This window comes from Balaenoptera physalus (assembly GCF_965194825.1).
Source record: "Balaenoptera physalus genome assembly, chromosome: 1".
NCBI classification, from domain to species: Eukaryota; Metazoa; Chordata; class Mammalia; order Artiodactyla; family Balaenopteridae; genus Balaenoptera; species Balaenoptera physalus.
In genome coordinates, this window is record NC_138882.1 from 116,070,211 (window position 1) to 116,090,635 (window position 20,425).

At 32.5% G+C, this 20,425-nt stretch overlaps 1 protein-coding gene across 3 annotated transcripts in view; it reads left to right on the forward strand.

The window, feature by feature from the left end:
* HFM1 (helicase for meiosis 1) overlaps window positions 1-20,425 on the forward strand; it is a 150,746-nt gene that overhangs the window by 35,481 nt on the left and 94,840 nt on the right. For 2 of the 3 annotated variants that reach the window (XM_082476329.1, XM_082476330.1), the window contains 11 exons: window positions 388-465; window positions 685-843; window positions 3,059-3,259; window positions 3,343-3,431; window positions 7,683-7,726; window positions 7,834-7,935; window positions 8,322-8,467; window positions 9,388-9,482; window positions 10,113-10,246; window positions 11,056-11,103; window positions 15,355-15,435. In XM_082476329.1, coding sequence (XP_082332455.1) covers window positions 388-465; window positions 685-843; window positions 3,059-3,259; window positions 3,343-3,431; window positions 7,683-7,726; window positions 7,834-7,935; window positions 8,322-8,467; window positions 9,388-9,482; window positions 10,113-10,246; window positions 11,056-11,103; window positions 15,355-15,435 — 1,177 coding nt within the window. The remainder of the gene's footprint in view (window positions 1-387; window positions 466-684; window positions 844-3,058; window positions 3,260-3,342; window positions 3,432-7,682; window positions 7,727-7,833; window positions 7,936-8,321; window positions 8,468-9,387; window positions 9,483-10,112; window positions 10,247-11,055; window positions 11,104-15,354; window positions 15,436-20,425) is intronic. The other variant, XM_082476331.1, reaches the window with a different exon arrangement.

A 20,425-nucleotide genomic window follows, 5' to 3' on the forward strand; every position in this document is an offset into this window, starting at 1 on the left:
CAAATGGAGTAAATAGGCAAAAGATATGAATAGGCAGTTTGTTATTGTGGATGATTTGTAATCATACTTATTGCTTGTATTCTTTATCCAAATATTATGTATTGTAGCAGGAGGACCTTGGTAGAGCTTAGAAAGGGTAATTAGACTATACTTTTGAATATTTTTGATTAAACTTAAAAAATAAATGGGGGTTCAATTTTTTAAACACATGATTATCAAAATTATTTAAAATTTTAAAAATCTTTAAGTATCTTTTGGGATACTTTTAAGACATCAACTAAAATATTGCCCATCATTTGTAACAAGTCATGTTAAAAATTTTATCACACCTTAGTAATACTTATTATAATTCCTTATCATGTTAAACCACTTGCATTTTTTCTCTAGGAAAAATGGGATAGCATGACCAGAAAATGGAGAGACAACTCTTTGGTCCAACTGGTTCGATTGTTTCTCATTGATGAGGTAGTGAACACGTTATTCACTTTCAGAGATAAACATGAAGAGATGATTTGAATGGATATAAAGAAACAAGACATTTTCAACCAAACTCTATGTTTGCTTTATCCCTTCAAGTGGAAAATGCTTATTTTCTTAAGGAAGAGTGTTTAATATTGTTTTACATTTTAATTGACTGGATAGATTTTTATTTTTATAGCTAATGAGTCTTAATTTTTTTCTCAGATACACGTTGTCAAAGATGAAAATCGTGGACCAACTCTTGAAGTTGTAGTCAGCAGAATGAAAACTGTGCAGTTTTTACCTCATGCTGTAGAAAATACCAGCAGTATTATTCCAATGAGATTTGTAGCTGTATCTGCAACAATTCCAAATGCTGAGGATGTAAGTTAGAATTTTAGTCTATCAGATTTTTTTATGACTTAGTGAAATATTTAGTCTTAGAGAAAAGTGAGGTTTTTTTTTTTTTTTTTTTCTGTAAATCACCTAACCAATTTAATAGGAAAGTTATATCATGGAAAGTTATGGTTAGATCTCATAGGTATGACAGCATTAAGGCCATCAAATTTGGTTGATTGAGTTTAATAAAATATGTTTGGTGCGAGTCTGTTGTTTAATAGTATCTAAAAGTCATAATTTCATGGGTTTTAGACACTTCATAATATGAGGTGTTATGTTACCCCCAATTCTATGTGCCTGGAATTGTGGTAAGCACTAATGATAGATGCAAAAGTGAAAACATATAGACCCTGCTCTTGAAGAGGATCTCATGGTTAATAGGGTACATGAACATGTAAAGAAATAATTGTACAATATTATACTTTCTATAACAAACACATGTCCTAATTTTCTTCTTCAGTTTTTTGGCAAACTTGAAAAGTAGTACAATTTCACTCTGCTTTCTTACTCCTATTTACTTCTCAGCCTACTGTAATATGACTTTTCCCCCAGCTAATTCTTAGAAATTGTTTCCACAAAAGCTGCTGTACAGTATTCTCTAATCCAATGTAAAATTTTGCCTTTATCTTTAGTTTAGCACAGTTAATCCTTTTTGTTCTTAAAATGACAACTTGTTTTGTTTATATTCAAGAATAATAGAGAAAATTTTAAAGTATGTGTAAATAAAAAAAAACCCAGCATTTGTCCTTCTAGATTTATTGATGGAATCATAATATACATACACTTTTATGACTTGCATGTTACCTACAAATGTTTCCATGTTATTGAATACTCTTCTTTAATACAATTTTTTGTGGTTTTATTGTAATTTATTTAATACCTTAATGGTGGAAGATTGTTTCCATTTTTTGCTATTGTAAGTAGTGCTGAAATTATATCTAAGAAAACATTGCAATTATTTCCTTAGGATGGTCTGCTAAAGTAGAATAACTGAGTCAAAGGGTATATAAAACTCTAAGAACACAGTGCTTTCAATAAATGTTATATTCATTTATACCTCTATCATCAGCCATTTCTCTGTATTCTAATGCTGGATAGTATAATAATGAAATTATTATTGTTATTATTACTTTTAAATAGTTCTCAAATTTGTTATTTAAAATGGTACCTTATTTTAAAATTTTGTACTGCTTTGATTACTACTGAAGTAAATATTTTTAATATATTTGTCAACTATTTTAAGTTCTTTTTTTGCAACCTGCAAGGTCATAGACTTTACCTTTTTTTCACATTGGGATACTAAACTTTTCTTATTGATGTGTAAGCAGTTACAAAATATCAATACTCTGTAATTCTTGAAACTCTCTTCCCCTTTGTGATAATCACTACTTCTGTGAATGCTGTCTCTCTGTCTCTTTCTACAAGTCCTCTACCTCAGGTTTCCCCTGAGTTAAGGCCTTCATCCTTTGCCTTCTGCTCCGCTCAAACTGTAAATTCTTGTTCTCATCCCTACCCATGAGAGCCTTGAAAATGTTTTAATATTTCCTTCCTATGCCATTAAAAACTCATTAATTTATCTTCCTGTCAAAGAAACAATCAGTTTCATAGCAGGGCACAAAGCCTGATTACTAACCAGGCTATGTGAAGTTAAGGATTGCTCGCCACAGCTCCAGAAATTAACTAAGGACTCTAGCATTGAGTCTGAAATGTGCTTTTGGCACTGCCATCTCTCAGTGTTTATTTGTTCTTTGTTTAAAAAAGTTGTCAGCCTTTGCCAGTCTAAGCTAATCATTACTTTGCTACTCTTCAGCTAATATTTAGGATAACACAAAAGAAGTGTCAGCCATATCTGGGCATCATTCTGAAAAATAGCAAAGGAGTTACAGTGCTAGTGAGAAATTTGACTTCTCTGTTGAAATTAATTTTAATTTTACTTTAGACTCTTAGGAGGAAAATAAAACAAAATAATAATAATTAATGGGAAGTTTACCATGTTAAAAGTGGGTATAATCTTGAAACACTGTTACTGAAAATATTTACCAATATATCAATAGAAGTGTCACTAGAATATGTAATGTTGAAAAATAACTACTTGACTAAATATTTTTAAACTTGACTTTAAAGTGAACTGTAATTGGGCTTTTTAGCCATAAAACTTTACTAGAAAAAAATTTAATGTGTATGTTTCTGTCATTTAAAGATTGCAGAATGGCTTTCAGATGGTGAAAGATCTGCTATATGTCTGAAAATGGATGAGCGACATAGACCAGTGAAACTTGAGAAAGTGGTCCTTGGATTTCCCTGCAGTAATAACCAAACCGAATTTAAGTTTGATTTAACCCTCAACTACAAAATTTCCAGTGTTATACAAACGTACTCTGATCAGAAACCCACGCTTGTGGTATGGTTTGTTGGTTGCTTATTTTTTAGTGTAATGTTCAGTTTTTAATATGATTAATACAAAAATTATTCATTCATTTTTAGTTTTGTGCAACAAGGAAAGGTGTGCAACAGGCTGCTTCTGTTCTTGTGAAAGATGCGAAATTTATTATGACTGTGGAACAGAAACAGAGGTATATTTTAAAATTTTTTATTGGAGGTAGAAAGACTTTTAGGGATAACCTAGATGAGAAGAGAAAACTGGGTTGACCTTTTCAAGTTACTTGACCTCTCTAAGCCTCAGTTTCTTCATCTGTAAAATAAGGATAAAAGTAAGTTGGAAGATTAAGTAAGACAATGAATCTTGATGCAACTGTGATCCTGTCTTCTTTATTTCATAGCCAGATTTGAAAGATTATTCATATTGCTGTCTTCAATTTTTTACTCACTTTCAATCCAGTATCTGTTGTAATCTTTTACTAAAGCTGATGTTGTTAATTGACCTCTCAGGAGCTTCTAACACATTTGACCACTCCCACCTAATTTAAAAATTCCAGACTCTGTGTTTCCATGATCATTTCTACCATGTTTCTTGCTACTTTGATTTCTACTCATTCTCAGTCCCTTTTCACTTATAATACCTGATTCTTAAATGTTAACATTCTAGGGGTTCTCTGCAAGGTTCATTCTTTCTAATGCCACACTCCTAGGTATTTGAGTCTCATTATCACATGGGTTCAAGGAATATATGTATACACATATTTATATATGTCTGTGAATTTACAAATTTACAGCTCCAGCACAGACCTCCATTCTGAGCTCCAGGTCTACCGTCCATCTGCTTGACATCTCCGATTGTATATCTGTGGGCATGTCAAACTCAGTATGTCCAAAAGAGAACCTTGGTTCTTTCTCTCAAATCAATTCCTCCTCCAGTGTTCCCCATCCTGATTATTTATCATCTCCCTAGTTGCTCATTCAGAAACCTGTCATTGACATCTCCTTCACCTTCTTCCCCGTAGGCAATCAATTACCAAGTCCTGTCTATTCTTACTTGTAAATATATCTCAAATATATCATTTTATCTTCATCAGCACTGCCACCTCCCCCATTCAAGTAATTATTAATCTCTTGCCTTTTATCTGATGACCACAAACACACTCCTATCCCACTTTAATCTGTTATATGCATAGCAGAGTGATTGTTTAAAATTACAAACCTAAACATGTCATTTTTCTGCCTTAAAACACTTTAATAGTTTCTTGTTGTCATTAGGCTAAAATCCTAAATACTTAATATCGCCTGCAATACCCTGTATAATGTGTTCTGTGAATACACCAAACTGTTATCCTACACAGAGCTTTCCTGAATCATATTTTCTTTGCCCAGAATTGTTTTTTACCTCTTATTCATCCTTCAAGTCTCACCTTTAGTATCAGTCTCTTAAGAAGTTTTCCATGATTCTTAGTGTCCCTTTATTTGCTTTTACAGGCACCCTATATTTTTATTTCATAAAACTTACTGTAATTATAATAAATATGCTTTTGTTTAATTGTTACTTAATATCTGTTCTATTCCTTAGATTGTAAACGTCTTGAGGAAAGAAGGACTCATGGTCATCTTATTTACCCCTCAATCTTAGCAAGACTCAGCAGAATGCCAGCACATGCTTACTACTAATATTAGCTTATTATTAATAACAACTTTTGGAAATAAATAAATAAGTTTAGTGGTAGACCTCAAACCAAAATTGGATTAGATCATTACTTGTGGATACGAGCAGATACTGATTTTTCTGACTAATTTTCTATGGGGGGGGATGTACTTTTCTTCACTTTGGATCAGATCAGCTTTCCAATTACAGTCTACCCTGTGGCTACACCTCTGGTTACTTTTCAACCAAAGATGTGTACCAAACCTAGAGGATACCACTTTAGCTTTCTGACATTTGACTTTCTATCCACTAAAAGGGTGGATCTCTAGTCATTTAGTACATTAAAGAATTACCTATGCAGCCACCTATCCATGATGTATATACTATTTTCATAATTTTACTTCTGCTTTAAGGATTTAACTTGATCTCCTTAGTTACTGCCATAAGATAAAAACTCTCTATGGTGCAGCTTTTGTTACAAACATCAGCAAAGCATGATTAAACAATAAGATGCAGTAGAGAGTCAGAGAAAGAGAAACTGAAATAGAGCTTATAGCCAAAAAAGTACATGAGGTCTAAGAGGTAGACAGAAAGGGAAAATGTGAAATTAATGCTATCAAGATAACAATAACATAGGTTTCTTTGTACCTACTTCTTTGTTTTATACCCTAGAGAATATTTATCATATATCACAGTCAGTCTGTTACTCAGGAACAATAAACAGTTGAATAGATTCTCATTTGTATGTTCGGCTTTTACTTCATTCCCTGAGAAAAGCATAAGTGAAAAGGAGTGGAATGCCGTTTTGAGTTGCTATAGACTAGGGGAAGAGACCGCTGCTTATGTCAATTCCCCTTTAACCAGTCACATTCTAGCAGCTCCCACAAGATTTCTTTTTGCCCATAAACCCCAGATTCTGTTGCTAACGTTTCTAAACTTGTCTAGCATGCCCAACTTTTTGTGTACTCTGGTCTCTTTAGCTTTTTCAAAAATAATTTTTCTGTTGTATCATGCATTTAACTTAAAAAATATTTCTATATTTTGAAAAATTTTAGTTAACGTCAGGAAATTAATTGGTAATATTCTCATAGTGAAAATGTTTCCTGAGCCTTTGGGGGTATTTTTCTCTCTCTTTTTTTTTTTTGCTGATTTTATTTATAATTATTTATTTCCTTATTTTCCCCAGTTTTATTGAGATATAATTGACATACAGCACTGTATAAGTTCAGGGTGTACAGAATAAAGATTTGACTTACATATAGCATGAAATGATTACCACAGTAAGTTTAGTGCATATTCATCATCCATACATATAGATACAAAATTAAAGAAATAGAAATGTTTTTCACTTGTGATTAGAACTGTTAGGATTTACTCTCTTAACTTTTATATGTAACATGCAGCAGTGTTAATTATATTTATCATGTTGTACATTATATCTCTAGTGCCTATTTATCTTATAACTGGAAGTTTGTGCCTTTTGACTCCTTCATCCAGTTGCCCCTCCCCACCCCCCAACCCCTCACCTCTGGTAACCACAAATCTGATCTCTTTTTCCATAAATTTGTTCCTTTTTTGAAGTATAATTGACCTTCAGCACTGTGCTAGTTCCTATTACACAACACAGTGATTTAGTATTTCCATACATTTCAAAATGATCACCATGATAAGTCTAGTTACAATCTGTCACTATGCAAGATATTACGTAATTATTGACTATATTCCCACACTCTACATTTTGTACCCATGACTCATTTATTTCATAACTGGAAGTTTGTTCCTTTTAATCTCCCTCACCCATTTCTTTCCTCCACCCACCTCTCTCCCCTCTGGCAACCACCTGTTTGTTTTCTGTATCTATGACTCTGTTTTTATTTTATGTTTGTTCATTTGTTTTGTTTTTTAGATTCCACACGAGTGAAATCATATGGTATTTGTCTTTCTCTGTCTTACTTATTTCACTTATTTGTCTTTCTCTGACTTATTTCACTTAGCATAATACCCTGTAGGTTCATCCATGTTGTCACAAATGGCAAGATTTCATTCTTTTTTATGGCTGAGTAATATTTTATACACACACACACACACACACACACACACACACACACACACACACACAAGTACCACATCTTTATCCATTCATCTATTGTTGGACACTTAGATTGCTTCCATATCATGGCTATTGTAAATAATGCTGCAATGAACATAGGGGTGTATATGTCTTTTTGAATTGGTGGTTTTGTTTTTGTTGGATAAATACCTAGGAGTGAAATTGCTGGATCATACGGTAGTTCTATTTAAAAATTTTTGTGGAATCTCCATATTTTCCATAGTGGCTGCATTAATTTACATTCCCACCAATAGTGCATGAGGATTCCCTTTTCTCAACATCCTCACCAACACTTATTTGTTGTCTTTTTGATAATAGCCATTCTGACAGGTGTGAGGTTATATCTCATTGTGGTTTTAATTTCCATTTCCCTGATGATTAGTGATGTTGAGCACCTTTTCTTGTTCTGCTGTCCATTTGGATGTCATCTTTGAAAAAAATGTCTATTCAGGTCCTCTGCCCTTTTTAAAATTGGATTATTTAGGTTTTTTTTTTCTTAGTTATAAAATTAGGGACTTCTCAGTATGAAAGTTAGATATTCTCTACTTCTTAAAGATGGTTTTCAAAAAATGATGTTGTGAAAATATTTTGATATCTGTAATCTTCAAAATAATTAACTAATACACTAAGAGTTTTGATGTTAATGGGAATAACTCAATAATTTTGTGTTTTTTAAAATAGGTTACATAAGTGTGCATATTCCATAAGAGATTCAAAACTGAGAGGTAGGTTTAGAGATAATTTTTGAATAGTATTTTCAGCTATAGATAAAAAGAGCCAATTACTGATGAAATATCAACAGTACATAACAGATGATATATTTCTTCTATAGATATCTTAATACATGGTGTTGGTTATCATCATGCTGGTATGGAGCTGTCAGATAGAAAAGTAGTTGAAGGAGCTTTTACTGTTGGAGATCTACCAGTTCTTTGTAAGTAAAAGATATTCTTGTGAATATTATAAGATCTTTTGGAAAAAGAAGAAGCTCAGGTATTCTGACTTATTTCTGCTTTTCTTCCAAGAATCTAAAATTATATAACTATCCATACATATACGTGCTGTAGTAAACTCTCTGGCAATTTTAGTTCTTTATCATCTTACTGAACATAGTGCAATTTGAAAAGTAAGAATTAGTAGCTTTTTGGTTTTAAGATATATTATTTTACATTGTAATGTTGTCTTCTTCTTTCTTTTTATTCTGAATTTCCTATATATGAGTTTTATTACATTTATAAGAATATATCTTTTATAAGAAAATGTTTACTTGAAGCAATAAAGCTATATGACTTAAAAGTAATATTCCTTAATTTGATGCAGTTACTACCAGTACCTTAGCCATGGGAGTAAATTTGCCTGCTCACCTAGTAGTTATAAAATCTACAATGCATTATGCTGGAGGAATGTTTGAAGAGTACAGTGAAACAGATATTCTACAGATGATTGGTAGAGCTGGTCGACCTCAAGTAAGTGACAGTTTTTCACTTTTTGTAATTTATTTTAAAGACAAGATAAAAAGTAAAAAAAAAAATAATTGTGTATTTTTTGTTAAACAAAAGATTAACATTTCACGTTTAGATTAGGTTTAAATATAAATGTAACTAAGAAAATCTACTTTAATGGAGGAGTAGAAGTAAAACAAGTCTCACCAAAGGAGACATACTCCCTTCATTCCCTCTAAGCCCCCACTGGTTGATGAATGGTTGGGTTTATTAATGTGTATGCTGTTAAAGGGTTTTTTTGGTTTTGAGTTGTTTTGTTTTTGTTTGTTTTTTATTCTGAATAGGGATGCTATTGGCATTTTGGATGGGACAGTTTTTCATTGTGTAGGACTGTCATACATTGCAGAACATGTACCATCCCTGGATCCTAGCACAAAATGCCAATAGTGGTCCCAGGATATTGTGACAATTAAAAATCAGCCCATACACATTACAAAACATGGCCTAATCTGACAGATTCTTGAATAAAGAAGTCATTCATATAGGTACTAAGGGAAAATTTAGGAAGAATATCTTTTCAAAGAATATCAAAATATTATGTTATACAAATTTATAATTATTATAGGATAAATTAGATTATATGTAAATTGCACTGAATCTTACAGCTTTTAACCAGTTACCTAAGTTTGTTTTGATTTTACTACTGCCAAAATTATGTTACATTGAAACCAAAGTGGTACTTTTACATCTATACTCTTGGAAGGTTTTTAAGTCAAATTTTCAGTTAACATTCAAATTCAGAAGCATTTTTAAGGCCTTTTTGACCTGTTGTTTAAGACAGGGAACTGTTTAATATAAAATGAAAATCTTGAGTTATTGAAGAAGACTGGTATCAACATGTGCTTTTCTTTACTAAATTTCTCTGTTTTCTTTTTTTCTTCCAGTTTGACACTACAGCTACTGCAGTTATTATGACTCGGTTAAGTACAAAAGAGAAGTATATTCAGATGCTAGCTTGTAGTGACACTGTAGAAAGCAGGTAATATGGAAAATATTCCCAAAAGACGTTAAAATGTTAATGTTAATATAGGCTATATTTTTCCTTTTAATATGTTAGGGGATTTTCTAAGGCCATTTTCTTGAAACTTTTCAATAATCTAATTAGAAAGTTTGTGTACTTTTAAGAAATTTAATAGTTAAAAAAGAGACAGTGTAATATCTTTGTTCAGCAATGCTTCTTAGCATGCAGTTGCATGTATCCTTGTTATAAAAGGCCAAATTAGTAATGGGAGGAATGTAATTTTCACATCGTTTTACATCTTTAAAATTTGCATAATAGTAGGAGACAGGCAACCTGAGACCTTTCAATAAAGTGTTTGATTATAATACTTTTGGGGAAAATAGGATGTAATCCACTCCCCACCCTTTTTTTAAGCAATAATGTCTTCTAGATCCATGGAGTAGAGAGAAATCTATAATCTTTTTAAAAGTTAAACTGACATTTTAAGGTTTTGTCATATTTTTGAAAATTAAGTTAACTTTCATGAATTATTAAAGTAACAATATTATTCAATTATATTATTGAATTATTCAAATATTATTCTAAACAAGTAAGAGTTGTATGGCACTGAAATATATATTACTAATGAAAAGGTTTTTTTTCCATTAGTTTGCACAGACATCTTATTGAGCATTTAAATGCGGAGATAGTATTGCATACCATCACAGATGTGAATATTGCTTTGGAATGGATACGATCAACCTTGCTTTATATCAGAGCCTTGAAAAACCCATCTCATTATGGTTTGTTACTTTGATTTTGAAGAGTAGTAATTTAATCAAGCCAATTGGGCCTACTTTATACTAATAAGTCACAGAATAGATTATATAAACTAATAGGTAGCAGAAGTAAAAACAATTATAACAAATACAGTTAGAGCAAGAGTAGAGAAACGTGAGAAATCTTTATCTGTTTTACTTCTAGTCTTTTAATAAGGCTTGAAATTAACACCATTAAAAATAGATCTTTTAGAAAAAAATTATCTCAATAAAAATTTTTAAAATGCCTAAAATTATTTAAAATAAGTTAAAGTCAAAAAGAAGTTTTGAATTTTGTCTGAACTGGTGTTCAAATCAAAGTATATAGTAATACTGTTGCTGCTGGAATTTTCATCTTGCTTCTAAAGCTAGCACACATATGGTTATGTTGCTTCTAGAGGGTTCTTTCATGTGGTACAGGTTATAAAATAAAAATGCTTGGGATTGCAGGATATCAGATTAAAACCTGACGTGTTATAATACCATTCTAATATACACAGGTTCAAAACTTTCAGACCTCTAAGGAAAAAAAATACATGTAATACATGTAGTATTCCTGGTCACTGTTATACAATAAAATGAACAAGAGATAGCCAATTGATATTGAAAGGATTTCACAACAGTGGGTATTTTCTGTAGATGTTTAAACCTTGTTTTAACTTTAAGCTACTTTTTTCTTCTATTTAAGATTGAGTTAGATTACTCTTTTCTAGTTAACTGGGGTATAAATTGAGCCTATAAAGATGAATTCATCTCATTCTATTTTATTTTTAATAAATTGTCATAACATATAGGTTTTGCATCTGGATTGAGCAAAGATGGAATTGAATCAAAATTACAAGGTTAGATGCATTTCCTTCTAAAAAATTATATTCTATAAATTTTAATGAAAAAGTCTAGTTATTATGAAAGTAAGAATGCTCTGGTAAAGTATTTTTTAAAGTAACCTTGTTTGCAGAAAAGAAAATATGGATTTCTTTTTCACAGGTAAATAAAGCTTGGCGCATTTACTTTTTTTCTGAATTAATCTATTTATTAATTCTATCAGAATATCAGAATATCTTCCTTTGTATAACATATTAACTTGGTTTGTTTTTATTTTTAAAATGATCCTGGTCTTTGGAAATGTTGCCTATAGATACTCAACTCTTTATGTTCCTTTTCTAGTTTAATTTTAATTGAAAATATAAGCCAAGCTTGATTATGGGCTTCTTATCCTAATCTGTGCTGGTGAAGTATTCCTATCAAACCTCAGTTTTAGTTTTCAGTTAATCACTCAGTATTTCTTTACCTATCTTTTAAAATATCAAAAGATTGTTAAGCATTTATTAGGAGTAGAAATTGCTGCCTCTTCATTGTATTGAGACTGTCTTCCAGGAAAAGAAAATACGTTAGATCCCTAAAAATATTTAGCCCATTTTAACTTATTCTCTACTTGGATATACACATATGGCAAATAAAAATGCAGAGATAAGGATGAAGCAGTAAAATTGTCTTTCTTAAAGAATAAATATATTGTTAAAACATGCTGATTAGCAATAGCTTATGTTCATGATGCAGCTGTTGAGAAACAGATCTATAATATACTTGTATTATTCTTTATGTATTGACCAAATTTGTAATGGAGTTTTAAAAGCATATATTTTTTATCATAATTATCAAATACACAAAATGAGACAGACCAAGAAATATCTTGCTATATTCTGGTAACTGTAAAGATTTAACTTTTCTTAAATGTTCTTAACAGTTCATATTTGTCTTATTTTCAGTTATTATAGGTGGCTAAGTTTTGCCTATAAGGAATAGCCAAATTTATTATATAACTGGATAGAATGTTTTGGTTTCCTTGGAGGTCTGCCTTAAATTTCTTAGGAAGGGTCTTTAGCATAGAATATGCTGTTTCCTAAATTTGGTTATACTTTCTTACTCAGTATCCTCCAGTAGCTCTCCCATCACTCTTAGAATAAAGTGCAAACTTTCACCAGAACCCACAAAGTCCTATTTGGTACCCCCATGCCTATTTCTCTAACTTCATCTCTTGTCACTTTCCTCTCATTTATTCCACTCTGTCCAAATTGGCTGTCTTGCTGTTCCTTAACCACATCAAGCTTGTTCACACTTCAGGTCCTTGCACTCTCTTTATTCTTGAAACACTTCTTGCATATTTTACGTGGCCTGAACCGTCATTTCATTCAGGTCTTTGTTTACATATCAACTCCTCAGAGAAACCTTCCTGGACTACCTTATTTAAACCCACATTTACAGAGACGAAGGAAAAACAATTTCTATATTGTTACTGCTGTTTTCCTGCATTTGGAAAAGGTGATGTGTTTATGTTGAAAATTAGGATGACTACATCCTTACTTTAATCAGAAATTATAAGCTGTGTATCTGAAATACACATAAGCTTAATTAAAGAAAAGCTTAAAAAACTCTGTTATTCTTTAGTTCCTTTCTCAGCTTTATTTTCCTTCATAATACCTTTCTTTTTTTTTAATTTTTATTTTATATTGGAGTATAGTTGAGTAACAATGTTGTGTTAGTTTCAGGTGTACAGCACAGTGGTTCAGTTATACATATACATGTATCTATTCTTTTTCAAATTCTTTTCCCATTTAGGTTATTACAGAATATTGAGCAAAGTTCCTTGTGCTTATACAGTAGGTCCTTGTTGGTTATCTGTTTTAAATATAGTGGTGTGTACATGTCAGTCGCAAACTCCCAATCTCTCCCTCCCTCGTAATACTTTTCAATACCTGAGATTATATTATTTATTTGTTATTGATTGCTTTTTTCAGTAAAATACAAGTTTTAAAGAGGAAGAACTTTGCCTTGTTCACTACTATAAACTTTAAGCTTAGAATAGTGCTCAGCATATAGTAAGCATTCTTGTTTGATTAACTTACTGAATATTAATTTTTTTGAAGTTGAAAATTGACAGCATTGGTTTTTTTTTTTTATTTAAGTGTAGTTGATTTACAATGTCATGTTAGTTTCAGGTGTACAGTATAGTGATTCAGTTTTATATATATGTATATTCTTTTTTAGATTCTTTTCCCTTATAGATTATTACAAAATATTGAGTATAGTTTCCTGTGCTTATACAGTAGGCCCTTGTTGGTTATCTATTTTATATATAGTAGTGTGTACATGTTAATCCAACCTCCTAATTTATCCCTCCCCCTCTTTCCCCTTTGGTAACCATAAGTTTGTTTTCTGTGTCTGTGAGTCTCTTCCTGTTTTGTAAGTAAGTTCATTTGTATTATTATTTTTTTTTAGATTCTACATATAAGTGATATCATGTGATATTTGTCTTTCTCTGTCTTGCTTACTTCACTTAGTATGATAATCTCTGGGTCCATCCATCCATCCATGTTGCCACAAATGGCATTATTTCATTCTTTTTTATGTCTGAGTAATATTCCATTATGTGTGTGTGTGTATATATATATATATATATATATATATATATATATCTATCTCACATCTTCTTTATCCATTCCTCTGTTGATGGACATTTAGGTTGCTTCCATGTCTTGACTATTGTAAATAGTGCTGCAATGAACATTGGGGTGCATGTATCTTTTCAAATTATAGTTTTCTCTGGATATATGCCCAGGAGTGGGATTAGAGGATCATATGGTAACTCTATTTTTAGTTTTTTAAGGAACCTCCGTACTGTTCTCCGCAGTGGCTGTACCAATTTACATTCCCACCAACAGTGTAGGAAGGTTCCTTTTTCTCCACACTCTCTCCAGCATTTATTATGTGTAGACTTTTGTTGATGGCCACTGAATGTTAATTTAATAGTGGGTAATTAAGAAAATTAGCAAAGACTTCAAAAGCCTTACTTAACCAAACACTTAAAACTATCAAGCTGCCTTAGCAATGTTGCTTAAACTCAAGTATTTTTCAAAGAACCCTGCTTTCTAAGGACTATTTTTTTTTTTAATTTTTTAAAAAAATTTATTTATTTATTTATTTATTTTTGGCTGTGTTGGGTCTTTGTTTCTGTGCAAGGGCTTTCTCTAGTTGTGGCAAGTGGGGGCCACTCTTCATCGCGGTGCGCGGGCCTCTCACTATCGCAGCCTCTCTTGTTGCGGAGCACAGGCTCCAGACGTGCAGGCTCAGTCGTTGTGGCTCACGGGCCCAGTCGCTCCGCGGCATGTGGGATCTTCCCAGACCAGGGCTCGAACCCGTGTCCCCTGCATTGGCAGGCAGATTCTCAACCACTGCGCCACCAGGGAAGCCCCTAAGGGCTATGTTTTTTTGAGTGGCTATTCTATATAACATTGAATAGGTTGTGGTATTCCCACTCTCTGCTCTTAACTGCCTCCAATCTCCTGGGCTTTATAGCAGGGAACAGAGAGAACACTGAATGCAACAGGTTACTACAATTGACTGCTCTGGTCCCCATCAATCAGTGAGGGTGAACTTGCATTGCTTCCTATTCAGAGGTTCCTTCCAGGTGCAATAGTGTCATATTCAGAGATGCTGAAGTAAATAGTAGAACCATCAGCTAAAATAGTCATAATGGTTACCTTAAGAGAGTGTGGCAAACTAGGAGGAGGGGAAAGACTGGTGTTTTTTGAACAATCTCTGTAGAACTATTTGATTCTTTATACTTTGTGTGTATATATCTTAAAGCTTTTTTAAAAAGAAAAACTACTGCCATATTGGAAGTCAAATGGCAAAACAGTTATTTAGACTTGGAGCAAGTCACTTAGCTTCTCTATTCTTTAATTTCCTAACTTGTATATGAAATAATATTAATACCTGCCATGTTGTGTTTTGAGGATTAAATGAGATAGTACAAATATATCATTTTAAAAGCTCCAAGTTGTAAATGTTATCACTTGAGTGTTATTTTTATTATTTGTATTATTTTTACTGTTAGAAAATTTTTTCAGCATATTAGTCGGCTCTTTTGTTTAAATGAGTTGTGTTTTTTTTTAACCACTTAAATAGGGACTACAGTTCTTCCCAGAACAATTACACAGAAACACACCTTCAGGATATTTTATAATAAATTCTAATTTGTGTTGCTTCTTTATTTTACTAAAGTAAAAAATGTGTTTTCTATAATTGAACAGAATTATGTTTGAAGAATCTGAATGATTTATCATCTCTGGACCTGATAAAGATGGATGAAGATGTTAATTTCAAACCAACTGGTAATTTTTCCATGATTGTTAGTAAATTTAACAATTGCTTACTTGAGGCTAAATTAAAAATTTTTTTCTACTAAAATTTAGATGATGGTAAAATTAAATTGTGGTTTCAGTTCTCAACAGGGTATCATCATTATTAGCATGATCAATTTATACGAGTCCTATTTCTAAAATTATAGAGCTTCTTTTTGACAGGCACGGAATTTGTGTTCGCTAACTCCGGTGACTTAGCAGAGGATTAAAATGCTCAAATCTTTGGGTTGCTTCAGTCCTGTCATAACTCTTGTAGCTATCCTTTTGCCAATTCTTAATTATTCAAACATTGCTTATCTGGATGGTTACTTAGGTTCCTTTTCTCTCTGTCTCTCTTTTTGATTCTATATAGGGTATAACAGAAGCAAGGAAGAATGTTTTGTAGTTTTTACCACTCATGATTAGAAGTTTCTTGGGGGAAAATATTGACTTCATTATAACAAATTAAACTTTTTAAGAAGAGATACTTTACTGAATAAAAATTGGAAAGTATAGGAAAGTTTAAAAAAATCAGAATCTGACTATCTGTTAACATTTCATGTATCCTTCCATTTTTAAATGCATTTTTACATACTTGCAGCTGTACTATAGAAATGTATGATTTTGTATTGTTTTTATTTGTATTTATTTGTATAAGGTTTTTTAAAACAAATTACCTCCCTAACTCTCAACCCTAGATTTATAACATTTTTTTCCTCTCCCATAGTCCTCATTCTGATAAACCTAATTTGTTTGTGAGAATTACCTTCTTTGTATTTTAGGATGTCTCACTAAAGGGGGCATGAGAATCACTAATATAACTTCATCTATTCTTCAGATACTTTAATTCTCAAGAATCTTATTCCCACTATCATTCTTTCCCTGTGGAACTTCTTGAATCCACTGATAACATTCCTTCTGCCTTTAAACATACCTAATAAATGATATGTGTAATATTTGTCCTCTTTCTCAATCATCAGTGGATACTACCTGACTAATTTTCTTATTTTTAACATTCTTTTGATTCTCTTTCTGCTTCTTTAGGCAATTTCTCTTTGCTGACCTTTTTTGCTTTACTATGGGCTTCTTAAATGTGTAGATGTTGGACCTTTATTCCCAGTTTATGATAATTTCTTTGAAAACATAATTTACCTTCACAGCTTAAGCTATGGTCATTATGTAAATGAATTGTAGTTTTGATCCTGGTCTCTCACCTTTGCTATGACATTTGAACGTTAGTTTTCTATTGGAAATCTTTTCTTACATATATGACATGAAACTTGACACCCAGAGCATATAACAGTTAATTTGACCTGCAATACTATACAGTGGAATGAACATAAAATTTGTGTTCCAAATGCCTGGATTTCAGTCCCAGTTCTGCCACTATGCTAGCTGTGACCTTATGCTCACTGAGCCTTAGTTTATTTATCTGTAAAACAAGAATATATTACATGTCCTACTTACCTTACTGGGTTGTTGTGATGATGAAATGGGATAATGAACATTTACAGCAAAAAAAAATTCCTCTGAAAACATGAGTTGTTGCTCTTTTTTGTCCAAGGTTAGGAAAATGTATCTCTACTTGCCTCTTATTCTCAATAGCATAACCGGTTTGTTAAGCCTATTATAAAATGTTTGATGTCTTTGGTTTCTCTTTCATTCCTCACTCATTCCATGTCCAGGCAGGAATGTCCAAAAGGACAATCCAATCTTGGAGCTGAAAATATTCCTTATCACGTAGCAGGGTAATGTTTCCTAAAGTGTGGTTGGGTTAACTACTTCCTCTCAAAGTCAACTGAGGGTGCTGTTATGTTAAAAATGAAATTAATGAACCCTACTCCAGACTTACAAACCTCACCTTCTAGGAGTACAACCTAGTAATTTAGATTTTAAGCTTGTTCCCTGGATGCTTCTTTTGCACCTTAAAATTGAGAACTGCCTTGGGATTGATGTTTCAATAAGTGGTATAGTGAAAATCTATTTAGATCTTCATGTCATACACCAATTTATCTTAGTGGGTGTTCTGGGCATGAGGGGAGAGAGATTCCAAATTAAAATAGAGAATGCAGTTTTACTCTAAACTATCTTCTCTAGGAGATTCATGGGGTTCAGTAGCATATTAAAGGTGCTAAGAAGAAAGGTAGTAAAAAAGAGCTGAAATTGATTAGCCTAAGATTTTTACATTCTTACTTGCCCACAGAAATCTTTTAAATGGAAATCCATTAATATTGCAAAGAGCACTAATGTTCTATCAGTGTTCAGTCTATTAATTTAAATGTTAATATCATCCAAAACACCTTTACAGACATACCCAGAATAATATTTGACCAAATACCTGGGCACCCTATGGCCCAGTTAAGTTGACACATAAAATTAACCATCACAGCAGCTTAACATAAAATATACATTCTAGCTGAATGTAGCTGAGTTTTCAGAGGAATACAGTGTTGTACATGATGCCGTTTTACCTGTTTCTCCTCTGGACCCAGGTTTGTCATGTACTCTGCTTTGAAAGCACATATTATGCAATGCCCAATCATTGGACATTTTGTCCTTTGTGTTTATTAACTCAGCAGCCTCAACTCTTGTTACACCCTACACCATCAAGCTACTTAAAACACACACACATAAAGTGTTACATATATGTATGTATATATAACTTTATGAGGAATTTAACATGTCTTTTTAACTGTGCTAGTATTTTTATTAGGATTATTTAGGTTAGTGCTCTTGCTATAAGGTTGTATGAATTTTTTAGTTGTTTGCCTCAATACTTTTTCCCATAAGCCTTGTTATTTTTAGTATGCAGTTTATAGAATACAAGATTTTATAGGAATGCATATACTATATATTTACAGGAAATAAAGGTTTACGTAAATGTATAAGAATACTATATATTTATTTAAGGCTAAGAAGTTTTATTAACTGTGATTTGTAATAGTTTCATTATCAATCAGTTTGTTGTATTTTCTAATTTCCATTATTTCTTCTTTGACCTATGGATTATTTGGAAATCTAGTTCTTTTTTTTTTTTTAATGTCTGAAACATTTATGTTAACATATTTCCATACAAATAACCCAGTGAAAGTTTAGTATTAGTTGTTTTGTTTGTTTGTTTTTTTATACTGCAGGTTCTTGGAGCTCCAGTGGCGCAATCAGTTAGCGTGCGGTACTTATATACTGCAGGTTCTTATTAGTCATCAGTTTTATACACATCAGTGTATACATGTCAATCCCAAGCGCACAATTCAGCACACCACCATCCCCACCCCACCGCAGATTTCCCCCCTTGGTGTCCATATGTCTGTTCTCTACATCTGTGTCTCAACTTCTGCCCTGCAAACCGGCTCATCTGTACCATTTTTCTAGGTTCCACATACATGCGTTAATATATGATATTTGTTTTTCTCTTTCTGACTTCCTTCACTCTGTATGACAGTCTCTAGATCCATCCACATCTCAAGAAATGACTCAATTTCGTTCCTTTCTATGGCTGAGTAATATTCCATTGTATATATGTACCACAACTTCTTTATCCATTCGTCTGTCGATGGGCATTTAGGTTGCTTCCATGACCTGGCTATTGTAAATAGTGCTGCAATGAACATTTGGGTGCATGTGTCTTTTTGAATTACGGTTTTCTCTGGGTATATGCCCAGTAGTGGGATTGCTGGGTCATATGGTAATTCTATTTTTAGTTTTTTAAGGAACCTCCATACTGTTCTCCATAGTGGCTGTATCAATTTACATTCCCACCAACAGTGCAAGAGGGTTCCCTTTACTCCACACCCTCTCCAGCATTTGTTGTTTGTAGATTTTCTGATGATGCCCATTCTGACTGGTGTGAGGTGATACCTCATTGTAGTTTTGATTTGCATTTCTCTAATAATTAGTGATGTTGAGCATCTTTTCATGTGCTTCTTGGCCATCTGTATGTCTTCTTTGGAGAAATGTCTATTTAGGTCTTCTGCCCATTTTTGGATTGGGTTGTTTGTTTCTTTAATATTGAGCTGAATGAGCTGTTTATATATTTTGGAGATTAATCCTTTGTCCGTTGATTCGTTTGCAAATATTTTCTCCCATTCTGAGGGTTGTCTTTTGGTCTTGTTTATGGTTTCCTTTGCTGTGCAAAAGCTTTGAAGTTTCATTAGGTCCCATTTGTTTATTTTTGTTTTTATTTCCATTACTCTAGGAGGTGGATCAAAAAAGATCTTGCAGTGGTTTATGTCAAAGAGTGTTCTTCCTATGTTTTCCTCTAAGAGTTTTATAGTGTCCGGTCTTACATTTAGGTCTCGAATCCATTTTGAGTTTATTTTTGTGTATGGTGTTAGGGAGTGTTCTAATTTCATTCTTTTACATGTAGTTGTCCAGTTTTCCCAGCACCACTTATTGAAGAGACTGTCTTTTCTCCATTATATATCTTTGCCTCCTTTGTCATAGATTAGTTGACCATAGGTGCGTGGGTTTATCTCTGGGCTTTCTATCTTGTTCCATTGATCTATGTTTCTGTTGTTGTGCCAGTACTATATTGTCTTGATTATTGTATCTTTGTAGTATAGTCTGAAGTCAGGGAGTCTGATTCCTCCAGTTCCGTTTTTCTCCCTCAAGACTGCTTTGGCTATTCAGGGTCTTTTGTGTCTCCATACAAATTTTAAGATGATTTGTTCTAGTTCCATAAAAAATGCCATTGGTAATTTGATAGGGATTGCATTGAATCTGTAGATTGCTTTGGGTAGTATAGTCATTTTCACAATATTGATTCTTCCAATCCAAGAACATGGTATATCTCTCCATTTGTTTGTATCATCTTTAATTTCTTTCATCAGTGTCTTATAGTTTTCTGCATACAGGTCTTTTGTCTCCCTAGGTAAGTTTATTCCTAGGTATTTTATTCTTTTTGTTGCAATGGTAAATGGGAGTGTTTCCCTAATTTCTCTTTCAGATTTTTCATCATTAGTGTATAGGAATGCAAGAGATT